A 17,950-nucleotide genomic window follows, 5' to 3' on the forward strand; every position below is an offset into this window, starting at 1 on the left:
GGCCATTTGCAATGAGACTGTTTTGAATCTCTGAGCTACTGTGCATACTGTCGTGTGGAGCTATCAAACCATAGGGCCTGAGGAAGTCGAGAAGGATCGGACCGGTTGGGATTCGGTTCTGGAGTCCAACGTGACAGGCATTTGACTGCCGCATGCAGTGACAGCGGTGAGCCTTCGACAGCGATGGGCCCTTTCAAAACCTTGTAACAGAGAAACTTACTAGCCCCTGTCCTGCGCGCTCAATTCTCCTTCAAACCCCAGATGCAATCAGTGGGGAATTTGATACCGAGGAGGTCTTTATTGCATGCAATGATGGCACTATAGATATATATTTAAATGTCATTAATTGCATTTAACACAGAGGTTCTGCAGCATATCTATAAGGGGAGGAAGGGCACCCTTGGTGAAAAAGTGATTGATTTCCCCCCACCAAATCTGAATTTCTGAATTTCAACCAGAAATAACCGAAGCACGCCCGTATAATTCACATTTTCTCTGGACTTCCCTGCATTACTAACTTCTCAAAAGTGATATTGGGCCAAGTGAACCCCTGGTTTGAACCCACGGCAGCGTGTGGATTTGCCCCAGGGATGAATTTGGCTGCGGGTGTACTGAGTAGTGACGATCTTTCCCCACGCGTGGCGTGTATAATATTTGCACATCTCTAGTTAGCAGACTGGGGAGCAAAGAACCCCCTGATACCGATGTTATGCCTCGTGCATTGCTGTGGGCATTCTCTTTAAAAGCGCTCGAAATGGACTTTTTCCCTTAGCAAAGCTTTGTTGTGCAAAACTAGTTGGACGAGTTAGGGTGTCGCTGCTCCTGATTGCTCTGGCCAATGGAACCCGATCCACCCTGCTGTGCGTAAGAGCGCAATTAAGGATTTAACCAAGCCTATGCTGCGCCCCAGCCAGCAGTCTGCCAGAGACAGAGACAGACACAGAGACTCCCAGCCTCCTCCCCCAGACATGTCTACTTAGCCCTGAACAGCCCCAGCACGCAGCAGACTCCAAGCTATGACAGGAGTATTTGACAGAAGGGTCCCCAATATCAGATCCAGCGATTTCCAGGCTCCTTTCCAGACGACTGCAGCCATGCACCATCCACCTCAGGAATCTCCAACTTTACCCGAGTCCTCGGCGACGGATTCCGACTATTACAGTCCAACGGGGGGAGCCCCGCACGGCTACTGCTCGCCTACCTCGGCTTCCTACGGCAAAGCGCTCAATCCGTACCAGTACCAATACCACGGCATGAATGGACCCGCTGGGAACTATCCCGCCAAAGCCTATGCAGACTACAGCTACGCGAGTCCGTACCACCAGTACAGCGGGGCTTACAACCGGGTACAGAGCTCTTCACACCAGCCAGGTGAGAGCTGGGGGGCTGGATGAAGGGGGGCATTTTACTGCGACGGGGGGAGGGGAGGGTGAAGTTGGCGTGATAGGAAACAGTCTATGGGAGTCGTGGTCGCTGGGGAGCCAAAGGGCAGCGCTGATTCCCCGAGCGGGTTGCTGGGGGGTGCCGGGAGCCTTTCTCGGAGTGGCGTGGCTGTCCGGCTCACTGGCGTTTCGTATGTATCCTGCCCAGCTAGAGATCCTTACGTGGGGAGGGAAGAAAGCCACCGACTCAATCCGCGTAGTTTTATAACCCCACTCCGAGGCAGCCATTAGCCAAGCAAATGCTGGGAAATCGCCCAGGGCCTCCGGAGCTGCCTCCAGAGAAATCTAAGCAAAGGCACCGAAGGAAGGTCTGGGGCTTATGTCTCCCATGCAGGCTTCGTGCCGCTGTGGAAAACTCGGCGCTGAAGTTTCCGTCTCCCACCCCTCCCCCAGTCCCGGCAGCTGGGAAAACCCCTGTGAAAAATGCAGCCGGGGACGGGTGCGGATCTGGCCCCCAAACGCTGTTTGTTTGGCGTTAGCCGAGGGGAGATGGATGGGGAGGAGACACGGGGGGGTTCCCGGCTTAGCCCTGGGCTGGGGCGGGCAGGCTCGCGCCAGAGGGGCGAGATCTGGTTTTTGAAAGGGCTTCTGGTCCTAGCTCCAGCAGCGCGGGTTTAACCCTGCCCGGATGGAGCATCCAGTTGGCGTGCGGGGTTAAAGCCCCTCACGAAGCTGCTTCGCGGAGGGTTCTCTACCCCCGGCTTAAGATGCGCCCCGGGAGCAGCCGAGGGTACCTGATACCTTATCTCCCCCCCCCCCCCCCCCGGGAAACAAATTGATTGGATCGCGGGCCAGTCTCTTCCAGGAGAAGCCCTAATGGCTTGCAGCCTCTGCCGTTCTATCCCGCCAGCCTCCCACGTCATTCGCTCCCCATCTGCTGGCTTCCCCTTTGGGGTTGTTTTTTCCCGTCCTTTGCTCTTGCTCATCAAGCCAAAGGGGGCAGAAAGGCCGCTGGCGCAATCGGGCGGGTTGCTTTAAAAAACAAAACAACAACAACAACAAAACCCAACCAAAAACCCAGAGGCATCTGCGCGCCTTTTGCAGAGCAGCAGCGAGCTGAGTGTAACTATAATCGGGCCTCTGTCTGAGCCGGGCCCGGCCACTCTCTGCAGAGCTGAAGGAGGCCAGTTTTCTTGTGGGCCTTTGAACTGTGCAGACCTCTATCGCGTCTGCCCGGCCTGGCTCTGCGGGCTGGAATGCGAGACGCGGCAGCCTGCTATTCAGTGGCTGCAGCTGGCCCGCGGGGGGAAGGGGTGGGGGGGATGAAACATGCTGCACGCTCCAGGGACTGGGCTCCAGCACACTGCGTCTCCTGAGGTTTGAAGGGAGAGTAGGCAGGGACCCGAGCTGCAACCCCCCCTCCCGCAATACAGCTCACAAAGAGTGAGCGGGAACTGGTGAGGTGCCCCCCATGGTGGGAGTCGGTCCCTTTCCCCCGGCTACCCTCCTCCACCAGTGCTTTGCAATAGCCCTTATCCCCAAGCGGGCTGGGGTTGGAGAGCTGGCGGCTGGGGCATTGGGCTGGCTCTTTTTCTCCACTGGGACCTTGATTTGTCCGGGAAACCCTAACCTGGTCTATTTCTGGTTGTTTAGAAAAAGAGGTGGCGGAGCCCGAGGTGCGCATGGTGAATGGCAAACCAAAGAAAGTTCGCAAGCCCCGGACTATTTATTCCAGCTTCCAGCTGGCTGCCTTACAGAGGAGGTTTCAGAAAACTCAGTATCTTGCCCTGCCAGAAAGAGCTGAACTGGCTGCTTCCTTGGGACTGACACAGACACAGGTAATGCAGCCTTGGGACCTGCCCCGTGTTCCTTCTCGGGGCTTTCTCGGAGAGGAAAGCGATGCTGCTGGTGAGGGATAGAAACAGGAGCCGGATCCTAGGGGCGAGAGAGGCCCGATGTTCTTTACCTGGGCTGGGTGGGTTTAGTTTAGTTGTGCTGGTTGGTGTTTGATTCCTGGATTGTGTCTTGCGCACAAAGGCCGCGGGAGCTTGGGAAGCTGGGATTCGTGTAAATGGTTGGGGGGGGGGGCGATGATGGGTCTCTGGTACTTTCCGCTCCATAGGCAGGGAACAACTCCCTGGGCACGGATCCCCAACGCCGACGCTGCCCACTGCAAATACACCCTGTCTTGTCACTGCCGGCCGGGTGCCATGCGTGGCCGGGGAGCGATACACGCAGGCGCTCGACTCCCACCCACCGGGCCGTGCTTTTCCGTGGCTGTTGGTGTTTTCAGTCTGTCGCCGGAAAAGGCACCGGAACAAAACTAACCCAGCCGAGCCCGCTCCTTTTGCCCGAGAGCGCGGAGATGGGACTAGACGAATCCGAATCAGACGCATGTCTCTCGCACTCCCCCTCCCCCCGCTTCCTTTGACTTTTTTATGGGCTTCTGTTACCCTCCCATAGACAAAACCCTTCAGAAAGAGGCGGAGGTGGCTTTCGCCAGGCAATTGAAGCGAGGCACTGCTGGCCTTAGACAAGGGAGGAGTAGCGGAGGGGCAAAAGACCTACCGACCCGACTCAGTCTTGCGCCTAGAGACTAAAGTGGGACCGTCGGACGCAGGATCGGGCCCAGGCCTGCTCCCTGTAAATATCTCACTGGCTAGGGGATTACGCTGGGCCATTAAAGTTGGGAGAGGTGTAACTCGCCCCTCTCCCCTCCCTGGCTGAAGCCAGACCCTGCGATCGTTTCAAACGTTGATCTGGTGTTAATCATCTTGATTTCCTTCCTCTCAGGTGAAAATCTGGTTTCAGAATAAACGATCCAAGATCAAGAAGATCATGAAAAACGGGGAAATGCCTCCGGAGCACAGTCCCAGCTCCAGCGACCCCATGGCTTGCAACTCTCCACAGTCACCTGCGGTTTGGGAACCGCAGGGCTCTTCCAGATCCCTCAACCATCATCCTCATGCTCATGTTCATGCTCCAAACTCCAACCCATCCCCCGCATCCAGCTACTTAGAGAACTCCACTTCCTGGTATTCCAGTGCTAACTCCCTCAATTCCCACCTCCAGCCCCACGGCTCCCTACAGCACCCGCTAGCGCTGGCCTCTGGGACAATTTATTAGAATATATTTTCCCCTGGACTCCTGTGTTTTACTGTTAAGGAATCAAAACGAGAGGAATGCCCGTGGGGGATTTTTTAAAAGGGAAACTAAGCAAAACAAACAAACAAACAAAAAAAAAGATTAAATGTGTAACGCTTGTGCATGTAACTTATTGCATTTCAAAGGAGACCCTTTTTTACAGACGGACAATTTTTGCTCAGCTGTGGACACTATCAGTGGTGCCTTGAAATCTATGACCTCAACTTTTCCAGAGACTTTTTTTCAATGTTATTTTAACCGTGTAAATAAGTGTAGATAGAGGAATTAAACTGTATATTCTGATTAAATAAAATTATTTCGACCATGAGAGACGTTTCCAAAAACAAACCAACCCCACCTTCTTCCATTGCAAAACGAGAAAGAAAAAAAATATTTGTTTAGTTGTCTGATTTGTTGGCAAAATAGACAGATTTTGGGGGCCGATCCTTGTGCAGTTAAAGACTCCTTGCTTTTTGCTGGAAGCACGAAGGACTGGAAAGGTTTCCGGAATCGGGCCCAGCTAGAGTCCCCCTTATAAATGTAAAACTGCCAGCCTAGGGCAGCTTTCATCTGGAGAATGGGCTTTCCAAAGGCAATTTACACCTTACCCCCACATTATGTGCAACAATTCAAAGAAACGACAAAAACTAACACGGGGAAAAAAGAAATCTCCCCGCTGAATCCTTGACTGAGAGCAATTAGCTCGGCACTCCACAGTGGCTCTGTGCGCCAGGGTAATTATACAAATTGCATTTCCTTCAAAGGAGGCTTCTAAATACGAGAAAGGATAAAATGAGGGCAAAACTCCCCTTGTGCCTATTAAAAAGCTCGTGTCTGGTAGAGGCGATCGGTACCCTCTGAATAAGGGATTTTGGCGGAACCTTTTTAACTGTATCTATTCATGGAAAAGCCCAGACCTCCCCGCGATCGTTATCATCTTCACAGTTCAAGTCTTATTGCAATTAACTGGGACAATTTTCAGATAACAGGCTGGAGATCGGCTAATGGGGCAGGAGAAATGGCGTGTGTGATTTCCCACAATACACGGGACTGACTCCAGTTAGGGGTTGTATTGTGTGAGCGGTATGTGACTTCAACTCGGGTGCTTTGACGGTAGCCTCCACGTATGCAGAATACAAATGTCTCCATCCTCCCTTTCTTACTATTTGTCTTCACCTTGAAGAATTCACCCCTTAAAAATACCGGGCAGCAGGCGTCCCCTAAATAGAACAGCTGTTCCCAGGGTTGTTCGGTGTTCTGTAAGGGCCTTAAGCGAAGTGTGCCAGCTCTGAGCGCGGCACGATCCGAATTAAACCCTAGTTTGGAAATCAGAACGTATCTGAGAAATTGACTGCAGTGCGGTAAAGCGGCAGCGGTGAATGTGACAAAGGCTTCCCCCTCCCCCATCAGCTGAGGAGTTCGGTAAGAGCTGTTCCAGGGCTCTCAGACAAGGCCTGAAAAGACACGCTTTGTACCCCCGGGCACATTTACCTGTCTCTAGTCCCTTCTTCCCCGGCCCCCTCCTCCTTGTCTCCCTCAATTCTCCCTGCCTGCTCTTTTCTTTCTTTCTTTCTTTCTTTCTTTCTTTCTTTCTTTCTTTCTTTCTTTCTTTCTTTCTTTCTTTCTTTCTTTCTTTCTTTCTGAGAAAGAAGCCAAGGCTTGCTGTTTGTAGCTGGGTTTGTTTGGAGAGAGGCAGCAATTGGTTTTTAGTACAATGGAGTAGTCTGTTCAAGAACTTCTTGGATGTTGGGAAGTGTGTGTGTGTGTGTGTGTGTGTGTGTGTGTAGGAGGGAGGTTTGTGCAGACACATGCAGCACTGAACGACTTCGCAATTTGTTCTTCTACATAGCGAGGAAATATTGGTTTTAGTCTCAGGCGAGGGTAGGTTATCTGGAAACATCTTTTTCTTCGGTTCGTCCATTTAACTTGCTGCTGTCTGGGCAGCCTGCTCTATTTTACACAGGGTTCCGGTGCTCCTCGGTTTCTTGTCGAGTATTTCCCGCTGATTTTATTTGTAAGGTTTTACGGCATTTCCATCACTCTGATGCTGCTGAAAAAGCTCAGCTTTTATCTCCTGCGAATTTCCTTTTCATTAAAAGAAAAGCTTGTACTTTTTGTTTCTTGTTCTGTCCTTCCCCGGCGCGGCTTTAGGAAGGCATTATTTTAAAAAAAGATTTTGAACCTGCTATAGACACACATACATAGCTCCTTTGCGGCGATTCTCTCTCCTTTTGTTTTCACGGTTGGGACATAAGATGTGGAAATATGTTTTCCAGTGGTTTTCTTTCTTTCTTTCTTTCTTTCTTTCTTTCTTTCTTTCTTTCTTTCTTTCTTTCTTTCTTTCTTTCTTTCTTTCTTTCTTTCTTTCTTTCTTTCTTTCTTTCTTTCTTTCTTTCTTTCTTTCTTTCTTTCTTTCTTTCTTTCCCCAGCTACTTTGGTGACTGCTGGAGAGGAAGAGAGAGGGGGGCATTTTATGGGCTACCATAAAATGAGGATGAGACTTCACCCAAAAATATCCTCCCCGCACAAACACACGTGGGCCTTGTTGGGCAGATCTGCGATGGAAAGGCATCGCACTCTCAGGCCAGGTATGGAAAGACAGCTAGGCCTAGAGTAAGTCCCCCGGTGTGTGCTAGTGTGTGTGCCCAGAACCAAATAGGTAGCTATGGACACACCAGTGCCGGAGTGGCTGTGTGAAAGCCATCACCGGATTAGAGGCGTGCATATCTCCAGCTAGCTAAAGCGGCTGGGACCTGCCGCGGATGGAGTATATTTTAGGACACTTCTCCCCTCCTTCAGCACAGCCGGCTCCCGGCCAGCTCTGGACTGTCTCCAGCCCTCTCCTTGGTGCCGTTCCATTCTTGCCTCCCTTGGTAAGAGATCAGATGGACTGGCCTTTGTCTGACGTTCAGTTTGTACGCGGCGGGTTGCTGCCTCTTTTTATTTTTTTTCCCCTGGCGGCCATGTGGAGCTGGGGCAACCCGGGGAGCCGAGAGGAGCCGCATTCCTGTGGGTGCCGAGCGGCTCCAGGGCTGAGCCGCAGGCCTGACACACACCCACCCACACCCCCTTCTGCCCTACATCCAATGCACCCACACAGGCGCTTGCCCCGGAAAGTACACAGACCCTGCCGCAGCAACACACACAAAGTCCCCGCTTCGCCTCTGCCCTGCAGCGTCCTCCGGGGCACCCGATCGCTCCACGTAGCGCAACCCCAGATGTTAGGAGGCTCCGTGTCCGCTCCCCACTCCTGGTCACTTTCGCACCAATATCTCCCGGGCACTTCACCTCTGAGGACGCGCTGCCCTCTCACATCAACCCCAGCCAGCTCAAGCGGGCATTTTCCTCGCTTGTATTCCTAGGCTCTCGAGCTCCTCAGTAAATTACCCCGAGCTGCAACCATGCCTTTGTATAGGCATGCAGGCCTCCAGACCTTACACGCTGCAGACCTGGCAGCACCGACGTAGGAATAGATCAGAAACGTGCTTCTCACATGTGTTACTTATTAAATATTTCTAGCACGCAAGGTTGCGACTGACAGACTTTCGAGTGTTCAGTTGTGGATTTCAGATTCTATATATCTCTTCAGTTAAGTTACACACACACACCGCCTTGCTTTCAGTCTTTTCAGCGGAGCCTGCAGTAATGTAACAACCTGTTTTATAGGTCAGACGAGAACCGTGAAGATAGGAATTGGGTAATTTACATGAAGACTCTTCTTTTTTAAAGAGAGAACCTGTGTTGCAGCAATTAAATGTTTCTGGTCTTTGTTCTGCGGTGCCTCTGTTTACATGTGATTTATGGGGATAAGCAGTATTTTATCTGCCAAAAACACGCACCTTACCGAGCCTGAGCCACATACTAAAGCAAGATTAAAGCTGTGCAATACCACACATGACTACCTGTAACCAAAGCAAAATCCCTTCAGGACACCAGAGGGTTTTCATGTCGTTTGAACGAGGAATCTCAGTCTTGGTTCAGCTGAGCACGGCCAGCCACCAGCTGACATTCTGAGCAAAGGCAACGGGAACCTGAAATATGGGTTGCACGTTATAGGATTTTCATTGTTTTCAGAAAAGCCTGTTCGGTGAATAGGATTTCAGCCTGTGCGTTTGCAATAGTGATGAGGAAAGCCTTTCTAATCCGATTCACCTGAAGGGTCAAATCTTCAGCTCGTGTAAACCGAAGTAGTTCCATTGGCTTCATGGCTGCTGCACACCCGCTGAAGACCTGGCCATAAATGTCAGATTTCTAAGAAATCTTTACGGTCCCCCGTATAATGTGCTGTGTGGGCTTTCGACTTGCGGTACCCATTGAAACACCCTTTCCCTTTCTCCACCTTATTCTTGCTGATTTCCACGAAGAACAGGCACATATTATTAACGTTTATTAACAATGACATTATCAGCATCGCCAAGAATGACTTTAGTCCTTAAAGATCATAAGTCCAAACTGCTTAAATCAATCCCAGTCTATAGGGAACCCAGGACAATGGAATCTGTAGAAGCTGCTGTAATGTACCTAGAAAACCGTTCGAACTCTCTTCCAGGTTTAATACTGCGTGGAACCAACAGTAAAGAGAAGAGGATACGCGATTTCTCATCATGAGCCTACAAGGATTAACCCCAAACGTATAACTCCTGGATTGGCTGATCCTTAGTACAGTCTTGGTTACTAAAAACAAGCAAACAAAACCACTGGTGATTTGGCCCATTCCAAACAAAGCAGGTTGGCTTGCTTCACATTCGGGATACATTAATACAAACTAATCGTGAGACTACAGCCACCAGCCCAATGAGTTAACTTTACTAGCCGTGTTAGTCAGGCTCCTTTGTTTAATTAATTACAATTAAGGCATTCTCTGCAAATTTCCTGTAGGATTCCTGATGACTTCTCCACTGAGTGAGCGCGAAAGGGAATTAGGCCTATGATGGGCTCCATGTTCACATGCTTTTTTCACGAAGGCCAGATAGGATACAAATTAAATTAGTATCTATTAATTATTAATTAATAATTAATAATAGTAATAAATAAACGCTTCTGTTCCTAGGAAGGTGACGCGCAGATGGATAAAACATCTGAGAGAAAGGAATCACTTTACTGCCAAATTTGCTTTCTTTTGGGCATGGGAGGGCATGGGAGGGAGCACAGAGGTGTGGTTTAAAAAAAACCGAGGGAGATACTGCTTGGGACTAGATGAGCTGAAAAAGGAATGGTTTCAGACATCAGCTAGCAGAAATATCATCCCCTGAATACACAACAGACTCACACTATTTGAGTTTTGGACACGTAACACTGCAGACCACTGATTTGCTATTTTCTTAATTCCCGCTCTTCTTATTCCCTATGAATCAAACAGCCTTTTGTCCTTCAGAGTTTGATTTGATCGCTACTGTTCACATTTCACTTTTGTATTTTTCTCTTCCTATACCATTACTCATTGAGTGCCCCGTGAAATTACAATCGTACATTTTCAACTCAGCAACCCATTTGCAGTGCAAAAATAGGGTCTAAATAATGGCTGAATTAGCCCTACTGGACAGTTTCAGATGTAACACTCTGTAATAATTATATTGCAGGCTGGATTAGGATGCTATTATCATAATCTGGACGTTTACAATTATCTGTAATTTGCAAAGATGCGCCAGGTCTTGATTACAGCAGTTTTTTTTATCAAGCTAACCATCACTAAACAGTGACAGTAATAACAGCTAATTTTGCTGGCAATATAAGAGGTGCTGGGGTGTGCAAACAATTTCACACCTGGATGTGCTCACTCAACCAAGAATATAGAGAAAGAGCTTCTGCCCTGAGACTCAGAAAAATATTCTACACTGCTTCTGTTCAGTATAGATTTCTAGACCCTGATCATTGCTTAACAGAGTTTCACTGGGGGTAAGTTTTTATTATCTTTTTGTTTGTACTTCAGCTCACAGTTCATCTTCATCTTTTCACACTTTCGTGGGGACTTTTGCTGCGTGTGTAATTTCTGTCATCCTGTTAGGACACGGTCTCATAATAGATTCAGACTCTGTCCTTTTTTTTAGCAATGTTTCTACATAGCCGATAGAATTTGGGTTGGTTCGTGTGTTGTAACAATAGCTTTCACTCCCGAAGCGGGGGACCTATAGGGAATTTTCTTTCTATAGCTATGTTGGCTAGTCGGCTCGATACACGTTCAGAGGGGACTTGGTTTCTATTTAGATGTGCTGGTCTCTATACTGCAAGAACGATGATAAACCGGAGTGCTAGTCTAAGAGCGCACGATATATTCATTCAATTTTTCCCCCTGCAGCCATGTATTTTGTACTCGTGTACCTCGGATTCGGCGAACGTTTTCAGAGGCAGGCTGTTGTTTAACCTTTCAGTGTAACCTAGGCGCTTTGCTTACTGGTATTGCAAGAATGGTAGAGTTTCTGATCAGGCAAGGAGCGTTTCCATCTGCAAAGAGGCACCTAAAAACTCTCCCCCCCCCCCCTTGCCAAAGGCTAGATTTAAAGTTCTCCCCTTTTATCTGAGAAGAGGATGGGCTCTGGAAGGAGCCATCGTTCTCTTTCTTGAGGGGACAAATTTTAATGCATCCCAAAACGTTAGAAGGAAAATATGTTGCTTATCGAATGTTATACAAACAGGCTTCTGAACTACAATTCCGTGGAACTAACCTTTTAGAAGCCATAAGGAAGGAATAATGAGAGATTTGTTCCTATCCTATCTATAGATGACGCTGTTCCATGAAACTCTCGTTTGGTGGCAGCTATATAATGTTAGATGACACTGTCTTCGCTATCATTTGTTCACCATATTATTCTCGGAAAGGCCTGCTTGTGTCATCTTATACGTCTCTATTGTTGGGTTCATTGCTAAAAAAGAAGGCTATCCTTGAAATATTCATAAAGTACAAGGGAAAAAATTATCACATTTTTCTATGCTGTACTCCACAACTCAAAGGGTATTTACAAAGCGTGAACATTTATTTTATAGTACAGCAGCACCAACTACTCCAAAATACACGAGTAAAGCTCTTCAGAGTCATCGTATGTATAGATTACACACACCGATTAAGTCAGTGGCTAGGAAAGAGTTAAGTGTTAGCCCATGCAATTAAGGGACAACTGCTGTATCTTTGGATTCTGATAGAAATGGTCTTCTTGGGAAATAGTATGTGTTAGTGGATAGGTAGGTAGGTAGGTAGGTAGGTAGATAGATAGATAGAATTTACTTATGTAATGTTTCAGATGGTTTAGGATTAACCTGCATAAATAGAAGCTAGGTAGCTGTGCACTGGATTTTCTTAAAAAGAAAAATACTGTTGGTTTAAATATATGGTAGCTTTCTCTCACGTAATTTGAATAATTCAGTGAGACCCACTAGCAGCTGTACTTCTGAAGCCTCTTCCATTCTTTTCAGCATTATAATTTTGGTTAATTTTCAATTTTAGGTCCTACGTCTCTGCAATTTGTGTATGAATAACAGAATAATTTTCCTCTTTTGTTTCGCCTTTCCTGTTCCTGAATCTAAATAAAGATGGCTTTTTAGTATTAAAAGTGGAAGAAAATTACAGGTAATTATCTTTGACGGTAAAAACGCTGTAATCAGCGGGCTACATGAAAAATTACTCTAATTATGGCTGCATTTAAGAGAATGGAAAAAAACCTTCTTGTGGATAAAAACCTTAAATTGTCCCCAATGTCTGCTTCAAATTGGATGGCACTGCAGCTGGAGGCTTTGTTCAGAATTGATCCTGGGGAGCTCTGAACCCAAAGTTTCACAGTAGGAAGGGGGAAAAAGAAAAGAAAACATTTTTCCTAATGTAACAATACGAATGGTAGAAAATGACAAGACTGATCGGTTTTAAACCATTCTGAAGACTGACTGAGCGTGGAAGTTGCTCAACAAAAAAAGGAACTGGTATGTTGGTAAGTATTCTTTGCTTTGTGTCTAATTATAGTGACTGTCCTTTTGCACGACTGTATGTAGCTGTCATTATATGGAGCACTCTGAGTATCTCTATTGACTTCTGATAAATGGCTCAGTGGTTTCAAGGTTCATAATTTGAAGGATGCCCAGGTCTCTAGCCATTAATTCTCGCAGTATGGGGCTTGTGTGACGAAAGGACTTTCATTTTCATTATTTCTGTGCTTTACACAATATAATAAAGATATAATTCGCCCTGGTCAGTGCATTGTAGATCTCTGCACCTTTCAAGCTTTGCAAAATATTACACAGCTTTAATTGTCTGTCTGTTAATCAAAAACAAAGGAGGGAACCTCTTTCTTTTCCCCCTCCTTCCTTGTGCAGGAAGCAATGCAAAGATGCAAAGCACCAAATTTTACTTTGAGAAAAACCTTAGATAAAATGACACCGTAATATTCCCCCAAATATTATAATTAGCGAAGTAACATAGGCTAAGAAATGACCGGGCGATTAGAAACATCCATGCAATCGTTACATATATATCTATTGTTGTCTAGGGTTAATTCTTTTTAAGAAAAGTCTTTTCAAGGGTTTATTGTTAGATATGTTGCTCTCTACGTCACAAATGTGTGACTCGCTAGGTATCTAAAGCGGGAGGGCTTTAATATAGAGAGAAATACAGGACACATGGACGTTTTGTGGCTTTTACTCTATATATGAAAGAAGACAAAAACATACAAAGTATATTTACAACTAAAATTCAGCAATATATACAGAAAGGTTGCTCAATATAAACGTCTCTATAGCTTAGTGAATTGGTGAGAATACCACCAATCGAGTACTGGACCTTTCAAAGCCATAGATGGTTGTTTTGGAGGGTTCCTCCTTTGCCCTTTTCCTGTTCATTTTTAGGGAATTTCGCGGGGTTGGGGAAATTAGGGAGAGAAATCTGAGGGAGAGACAGTGGTTTCTTCTTCGTTGCTGTCCATTCCATTTTGATAAAGCATGCAGTTTTTGCTTCGTGGTAGTGTTTTAGTAGTACAGTATATATTCCTTTTCAAACAGTTTTTTCCCCCAGTCTGGGTTTGGTGAATACAAATGCAGGAGCTTGAATAGCTTCCCTTACATCGTGTAATATCTTTAGCTCATTAAACAAGTAAAAACGTTGTCGTGTATACTTCTGGTGGGAAAAAGTCTGTAAAAAGTTTGCTCTGACAGTATAACTCCAAAGCGATGAGGCTGGTTCCTTAGAGTCCAAATTAAAATATCCTAAGGAGAAGTGTCCTATGTGCGCCAGCATGGGGGGGGGGAAAGTCTCTTTCTGTTCAGGATCAATCACTGAGGTTACTAAAAGAAAAGAAGAGAAAACAAAACAAAATCCCAACCTTGTCTTCTTGCCACACACACAAGTTCACACAGAGCCTGTGAAATTGGCACCGTTGGCAAGACAGCGGACTGCTTGCCCTGTCCAGACTAGGGCTTCTTGATAGATTATTTCTCTTGGACAATTCACATCATCTGTGGTCTCTGCATTGTGTCTTGATGTGGAGAAGAATACCAGTGAGAATAGCCAGGCATGTAGCTGTTGGGAGGCATACTGACTCCCTTGGCGGAAGCTGAAACGTCCCAGACTGGAGGGAGGGCTGGAGACCGCGGAGACAGGGCAGCGGAACCTGGCAGAGGGTCGCTCTCATGAGGATTGCTGCCCTGCTTTAGCAGCTTCTTAAACTTGGAGCGTTTGTTCTGAAACCAGATCTTCACCTGTAATCAAAAGGCAGCAGAGATTAGGCCGCTGAGGAGCACCTAGCTGACAGCAGGAAGCACCCGACGGGGGTTATTTTTTGACATAGTCCCGAGTGGAGAGGGAGATGCGGGGTCAAGCTGGCATTAACATGCTGGCATGGGAGCTAATCTGTTGTTAATAACAGGAACAGTAGAAATTGAGATGTAGCTTTTAAAATTGAGCGTTGTTTTCTTGTCCAGGCCACAAGAAGTAGAGCAATAGAATGTATCCTGTTTTAATTTCTCTCTCACCTGCTTATGTGCGTGAACATTTAAGGACATACACGCACAGGCATGTCTACATAGGTACAGATGGACATAAAATACATACATGTATACACAAGTGTCGTATTTCTTCAGTCAGTGGCCGTTTGATCATTTGGACAATTTGTGGCAAATAGAAGGAATCAGATAGTCTTGTGCTATGAGATACCATAATAGTCAAAAGCAAAACCTGAATCAAACAGTCTGTATCTTCAAACTGTTCTTGTCTACATCCTTGGGAGAAGGCTGGATTAGTACAACCTCTTTACCTTTATTTTAAAATCAATTTTGGATGGACATTTGCTTTTCAGAAAAAGTAACGGATATTAACCACGTTGGGGCGCATCCTGCCTCTAGTCAAGTAACATTGCTCTAAACCGAGTTTTCCCTGCATGACGTCTGCAGGATCGGGCCCTCCATGTAACAACATGTTACAATGCTCTATCAGAGTCATTTAAAGATTCAAAATCCTGCAATCCTTGAGGCAAGGCTGCTAGCTCGGTCAGACTAGTGGTTTTCAGATTTTCAGGATCAGGAACACACTTTGTGTGTGTCAGCATAAATGCCATTTGTACAATAAGCAGATATATTTCCAACATTCATGTCCATTCAATATTTAAAAATGCTTGTGCAAGCTACTGCTGCCAATTGCAATGATAAACATTGAAATTATTTATTAAAGTCATACGGGCACACACACGTTGTAAATGCATTGACTGTATTTATCCATTTGCTTTTCTACTAACCCCTGCTTATGAAGCCTGCAATGCTTCATGCCTCTCTCGAGCTTAAATTACCAGGATAGCACAGCTACATCAACCACACTTAACTGTGGCTTAACCTGCTATAATTTTGTACACGGTTGTCTTTGATCTTCAGATCTATTATCACCTTTTGTACATTTTGCCCAAGGGCAACCACGGCATTTGAGTCAGTCATCCAGGATGAATTAACTATTGATTTTACAGGTATTTTCTAATCTGCTCTTGCTTTCTCTGTCTCTATAGGTTGCTAGGATCGGGCTTTTTATTTTTTACCTCTGCCTCAGGCCTAATGTTTTCTTGCCTTTGTGTTGTGCTCTTGTCACAATTGAACAATCTCGTGTCGGCGCAGTAATTATTTGGACGTGCCATCTGGTTGTGCCATCGAAGGATAGAATTTGATAACTAGTCGGCAGGGGCAAATGCAGATCTAGTCAGTTATTTCAGTAGTAAACCTTTTACTCTGTGCTGTGTAAGATAACTCACATTACATTAAGTATGTAGTAGGAGGGGATGTGTTACCTTTTCTCCTACCAGGTACAGAGGGCAAGACTGCTAATGCAGATCTCTCTTTGGTTGGCCTTGTACTGCATGGCCAGGGGTGCAGGGATTTGGGGTTCCCAGTAATTTACCTGTGTCTGAGTAAGTCCTAGAGAAGCTGCCAGTTCAGCTCTCTCTGGAAGTGCCAGGTACTGAGTCTGCTGAAAGCGATGATTTAAAGCCTGAAGCTGTAGACTCGAATAGATGGTTCGAGGCTTCCGTATCTTCTTCCCTTTCCCATTGAATCTGATTTCACCGTTTTCAATCACTGTCGTTTTTTGCTGATCTGCAAGCAACCGACACATTTGAAAGGTCACCACCGCAGAAAACGCAGAGAAGCCTCCTTGGCTGTTGAGTGCGCCCTGTTAATTTTGGGCATTTTTGTTACTCTTTTTACTCCCCTCCTCCCGCAACAGCCCGCATGCAACAAACAATCCCACTGCCGTTTCAGTCCCACTGCCCATAGCACGCACACGTTGTGAGTGCTCAAAGGCATCACTCAGGAATTGCTCTTATTAGAATAGTGGGAATCAACCGCCAGAAAGAAGCCGTCCCTGTGTATTGCGTGGCTCGTTTTACTTGCAAAAACATAGCGTTTGTTTAATGAATGGGCTTGCTAGATGCCTGGCCAGCATGGTGTTTACACGGCTAATTGACTTCACTTCGCCAGTTCGGTGGTCAGTGACTCTCCAGTCGGAGAGCTTTGACAACGCGTTTTTGCTCAGATGGCCACATAAACACAGTCAGCTCAAGGCTGCAGCACCAAAAACTCGTCGGGAAACTTTCACTCATCAGGTGGTCATTTCCCTAAAGCCGATCCCCTTGCCCCGTGTCACACAGGAGCCACCAACCCTGCCTTGATCCCTGAGGATGGCACCGCTGCAACCGACAGCGTTTCTCCCCGGCCGTAACCAGACGGCTGCGGGCGCTGGGTGAAATGCACATGGCCCGTTGCACGTTCTTTAGGCAATATAGTGGAGCAGGAGGCCAGCGCTCGGGATATAGACCTGGGCAGCACAAACACACACACACACCCCCCAAGCCCCCCGCCAAAGAGCGCTCCCGGGACAGAGAGCGCGCGGGGAAAGCAAGGGAAGGCGGCGGATGTCGCGCAGGAAAGCCACACAGCCCCGCAAGCCGGGGCACACACGCGTCCCTATAGGGGCCGTCCGCGAGGCCGAGTCTAGCTCCGGCGTGCAGCGCCCAGCGCCCGCCCGGGGCGGAGGGAGAGCCCCAAAGGGTGCCCAGCAGGCTGCTCCGGGGCCAGCCGCTCCCCGCGGGCTGAGCCCGGCCGGAGGACGGCGCCGATCGCGAGAAGAAAGCGGCCTCGCTCACCTGCATCGTCTGCCCGCGTCTGGCCGGCCGCGCTGCTGTTGTGGTAGGACTGGAGGTAGGGGCTGTGCTGCGAGTGGCTCACGTAGGGGTAGGCGGCCAGCGAGCGGTGGCTGTAGGAGTTGCCGCTGCCGGGGTAGGGCGAGCTGTGGTGGTGGTGCTGGTGGTGCGGGTGCGCGCCGGCCGCCGAGTGCAGACAGTGCAGCGGGTAGTGGGCGCCTGCCATGGCCGGCGAGCTCTGCTGGGAGTGGGACTGCGGCGGCGGTGGCGGCGGCGGCTGCTGCTGCTGCTGTCCGAACTCCATGAAGGCGGATTTGGAGGAGTCCTGCGCTTCCAACCCGTCAGCCATCGTAGTCATGGTCATCATCAAAGTTTGGGAGTGAGCGAGCGGCTCCCTCCGGCTCGCCCCCCGCGCGCTCGCTCGCTCCCCAGCCACCTTAGAGCCTATTCGCCTGCACCGGGACTTAGGGAGCTGGCGGGGGGGGGGGGGGGGTAAAGAGCAGTAGTGAGAGGGGCCTTGTTCGAAGAGGGAGGGGTGAGGGGAGGGGTGTGTGTGGGGGGGGGGACTAGTCCTGTGGGTTTTTTTCTCTCCTCTTCCCCTCCATTCCCCCCTTGTTTTTGGGGCTGGCGGAGTTTAAAGCCGAGATTTTTTAAGGTGGAGGCTGGTAAAGTTGAGCTTCTGCTTTTTAGACTTGAGGCAGAGACGCCACAAGTCGAATGGTTTGTCTCCAAAGGGCAGCGCCTCCCCATTGGTCAGTCAACCCCTGACGTCACCCACCCCGGAGCTGCGACTGGCGTCTGTGCGCGCTGGAGGCTTAGCCCACCTTCGGC

The 17,950-nt window shown here is 48.0% G+C and overlaps 2 protein-coding genes across 2 annotated transcripts; one reads left to right on the top strand and one right to left on the bottom strand.

Moving 5' to 3' along the window:
• The first annotated feature begins 895 nt into the window (after positions 1 to 895).
• DLX5 (distal-less homeobox 5) lies at positions 896 to 4,854 on the top strand. The gene is made up of 3 exons (XM_006114499.5): positions 896 to 1,371; positions 3,036 to 3,220; positions 4,176 to 4,854. The coding sequence occupies exons 1-3, from the start codon at positions 1,017 to 1,019 to the stop codon at positions 4,506 to 4,508; spliced, it is 873 nt and encodes a 290-aa protein (XP_006114561.1). The 5' UTR covers positions 896 to 1,016; the 3' UTR covers positions 4,509 to 4,854.
• Positions 4,855 to 13,130: 8,276 nt separating this feature from the next.
• DLX6 (distal-less homeobox 6) lies at positions 13,131 to 17,572 on the bottom strand. The gene is made up of 3 exons (XM_075922331.2): positions 17,123 to 17,572; positions 15,880 to 16,073; positions 13,131 to 14,201 (listed from the first exon to the last, which is right to left on the bottom strand). Exons 1-3 carry the CDS (start codon positions 17,484 to 17,486, stop codon positions 13,950 to 13,952), a joined length of 810 nt encoding a protein of 269 aa, XP_075778446.1. The 5' UTR covers positions 17,487 to 17,572; the 3' UTR covers positions 13,131 to 13,949.
• Positions 17,573 to 17,950: the final 378 nt, after the last annotated feature.

Source organism: Pelodiscus sinensis, chromosome 2 (genome assembly GCF_052426305.1).
Source record: "Pelodiscus sinensis isolate ZL-2025 chromosome 2, ASM5242630v1, whole genome shotgun sequence".
Classification (NCBI taxonomy): Eukaryota; Metazoa; Chordata; order Testudines; family Trionychidae; genus Pelodiscus; species Pelodiscus sinensis.

Coding starts and splice junctions, on each gene's coding strand:
- DLX5 (XM_006114499.5), top strand. CDS start 1,017: ATGACAGGAGTATTTGACAGAAGGGTCCCCAATATCAGATCCAGCGAT. Junction 1,372..3,035: donor GAGCTCTTCACACCAGCCAG/GTGAGAGCTGGG, acceptor CTGGTTGTTTAG/AAAAAGAGGTGGCGGAGCCC. Junction 3,221..4,175: donor TGGGACTGACACAGACACAG/GTAATGCAGCCT, acceptor CCTTCCTCTCAG/GTGAAAATCTGGTTTCAGAA.
- DLX6 (XM_075922331.2), bottom strand. CDS start 17,486: ATGATGACCATGACTACGATGGCTGACGGGTTGGAAGCGCAGGACTCC. Junction 16,074..17,122: donor GACGCGGGCAGACGATGCAG/GTGAGCGAGGCC, acceptor GGTTGCTTGCAG/ATCAGCAAAAAACGACAGTG. Junction 14,202..15,879: donor TAGGACTTACTCAGACACAG/GTAAATTACTGG, acceptor TTTTGATTACAG/GTGAAGATCTGGTTTCAGAA.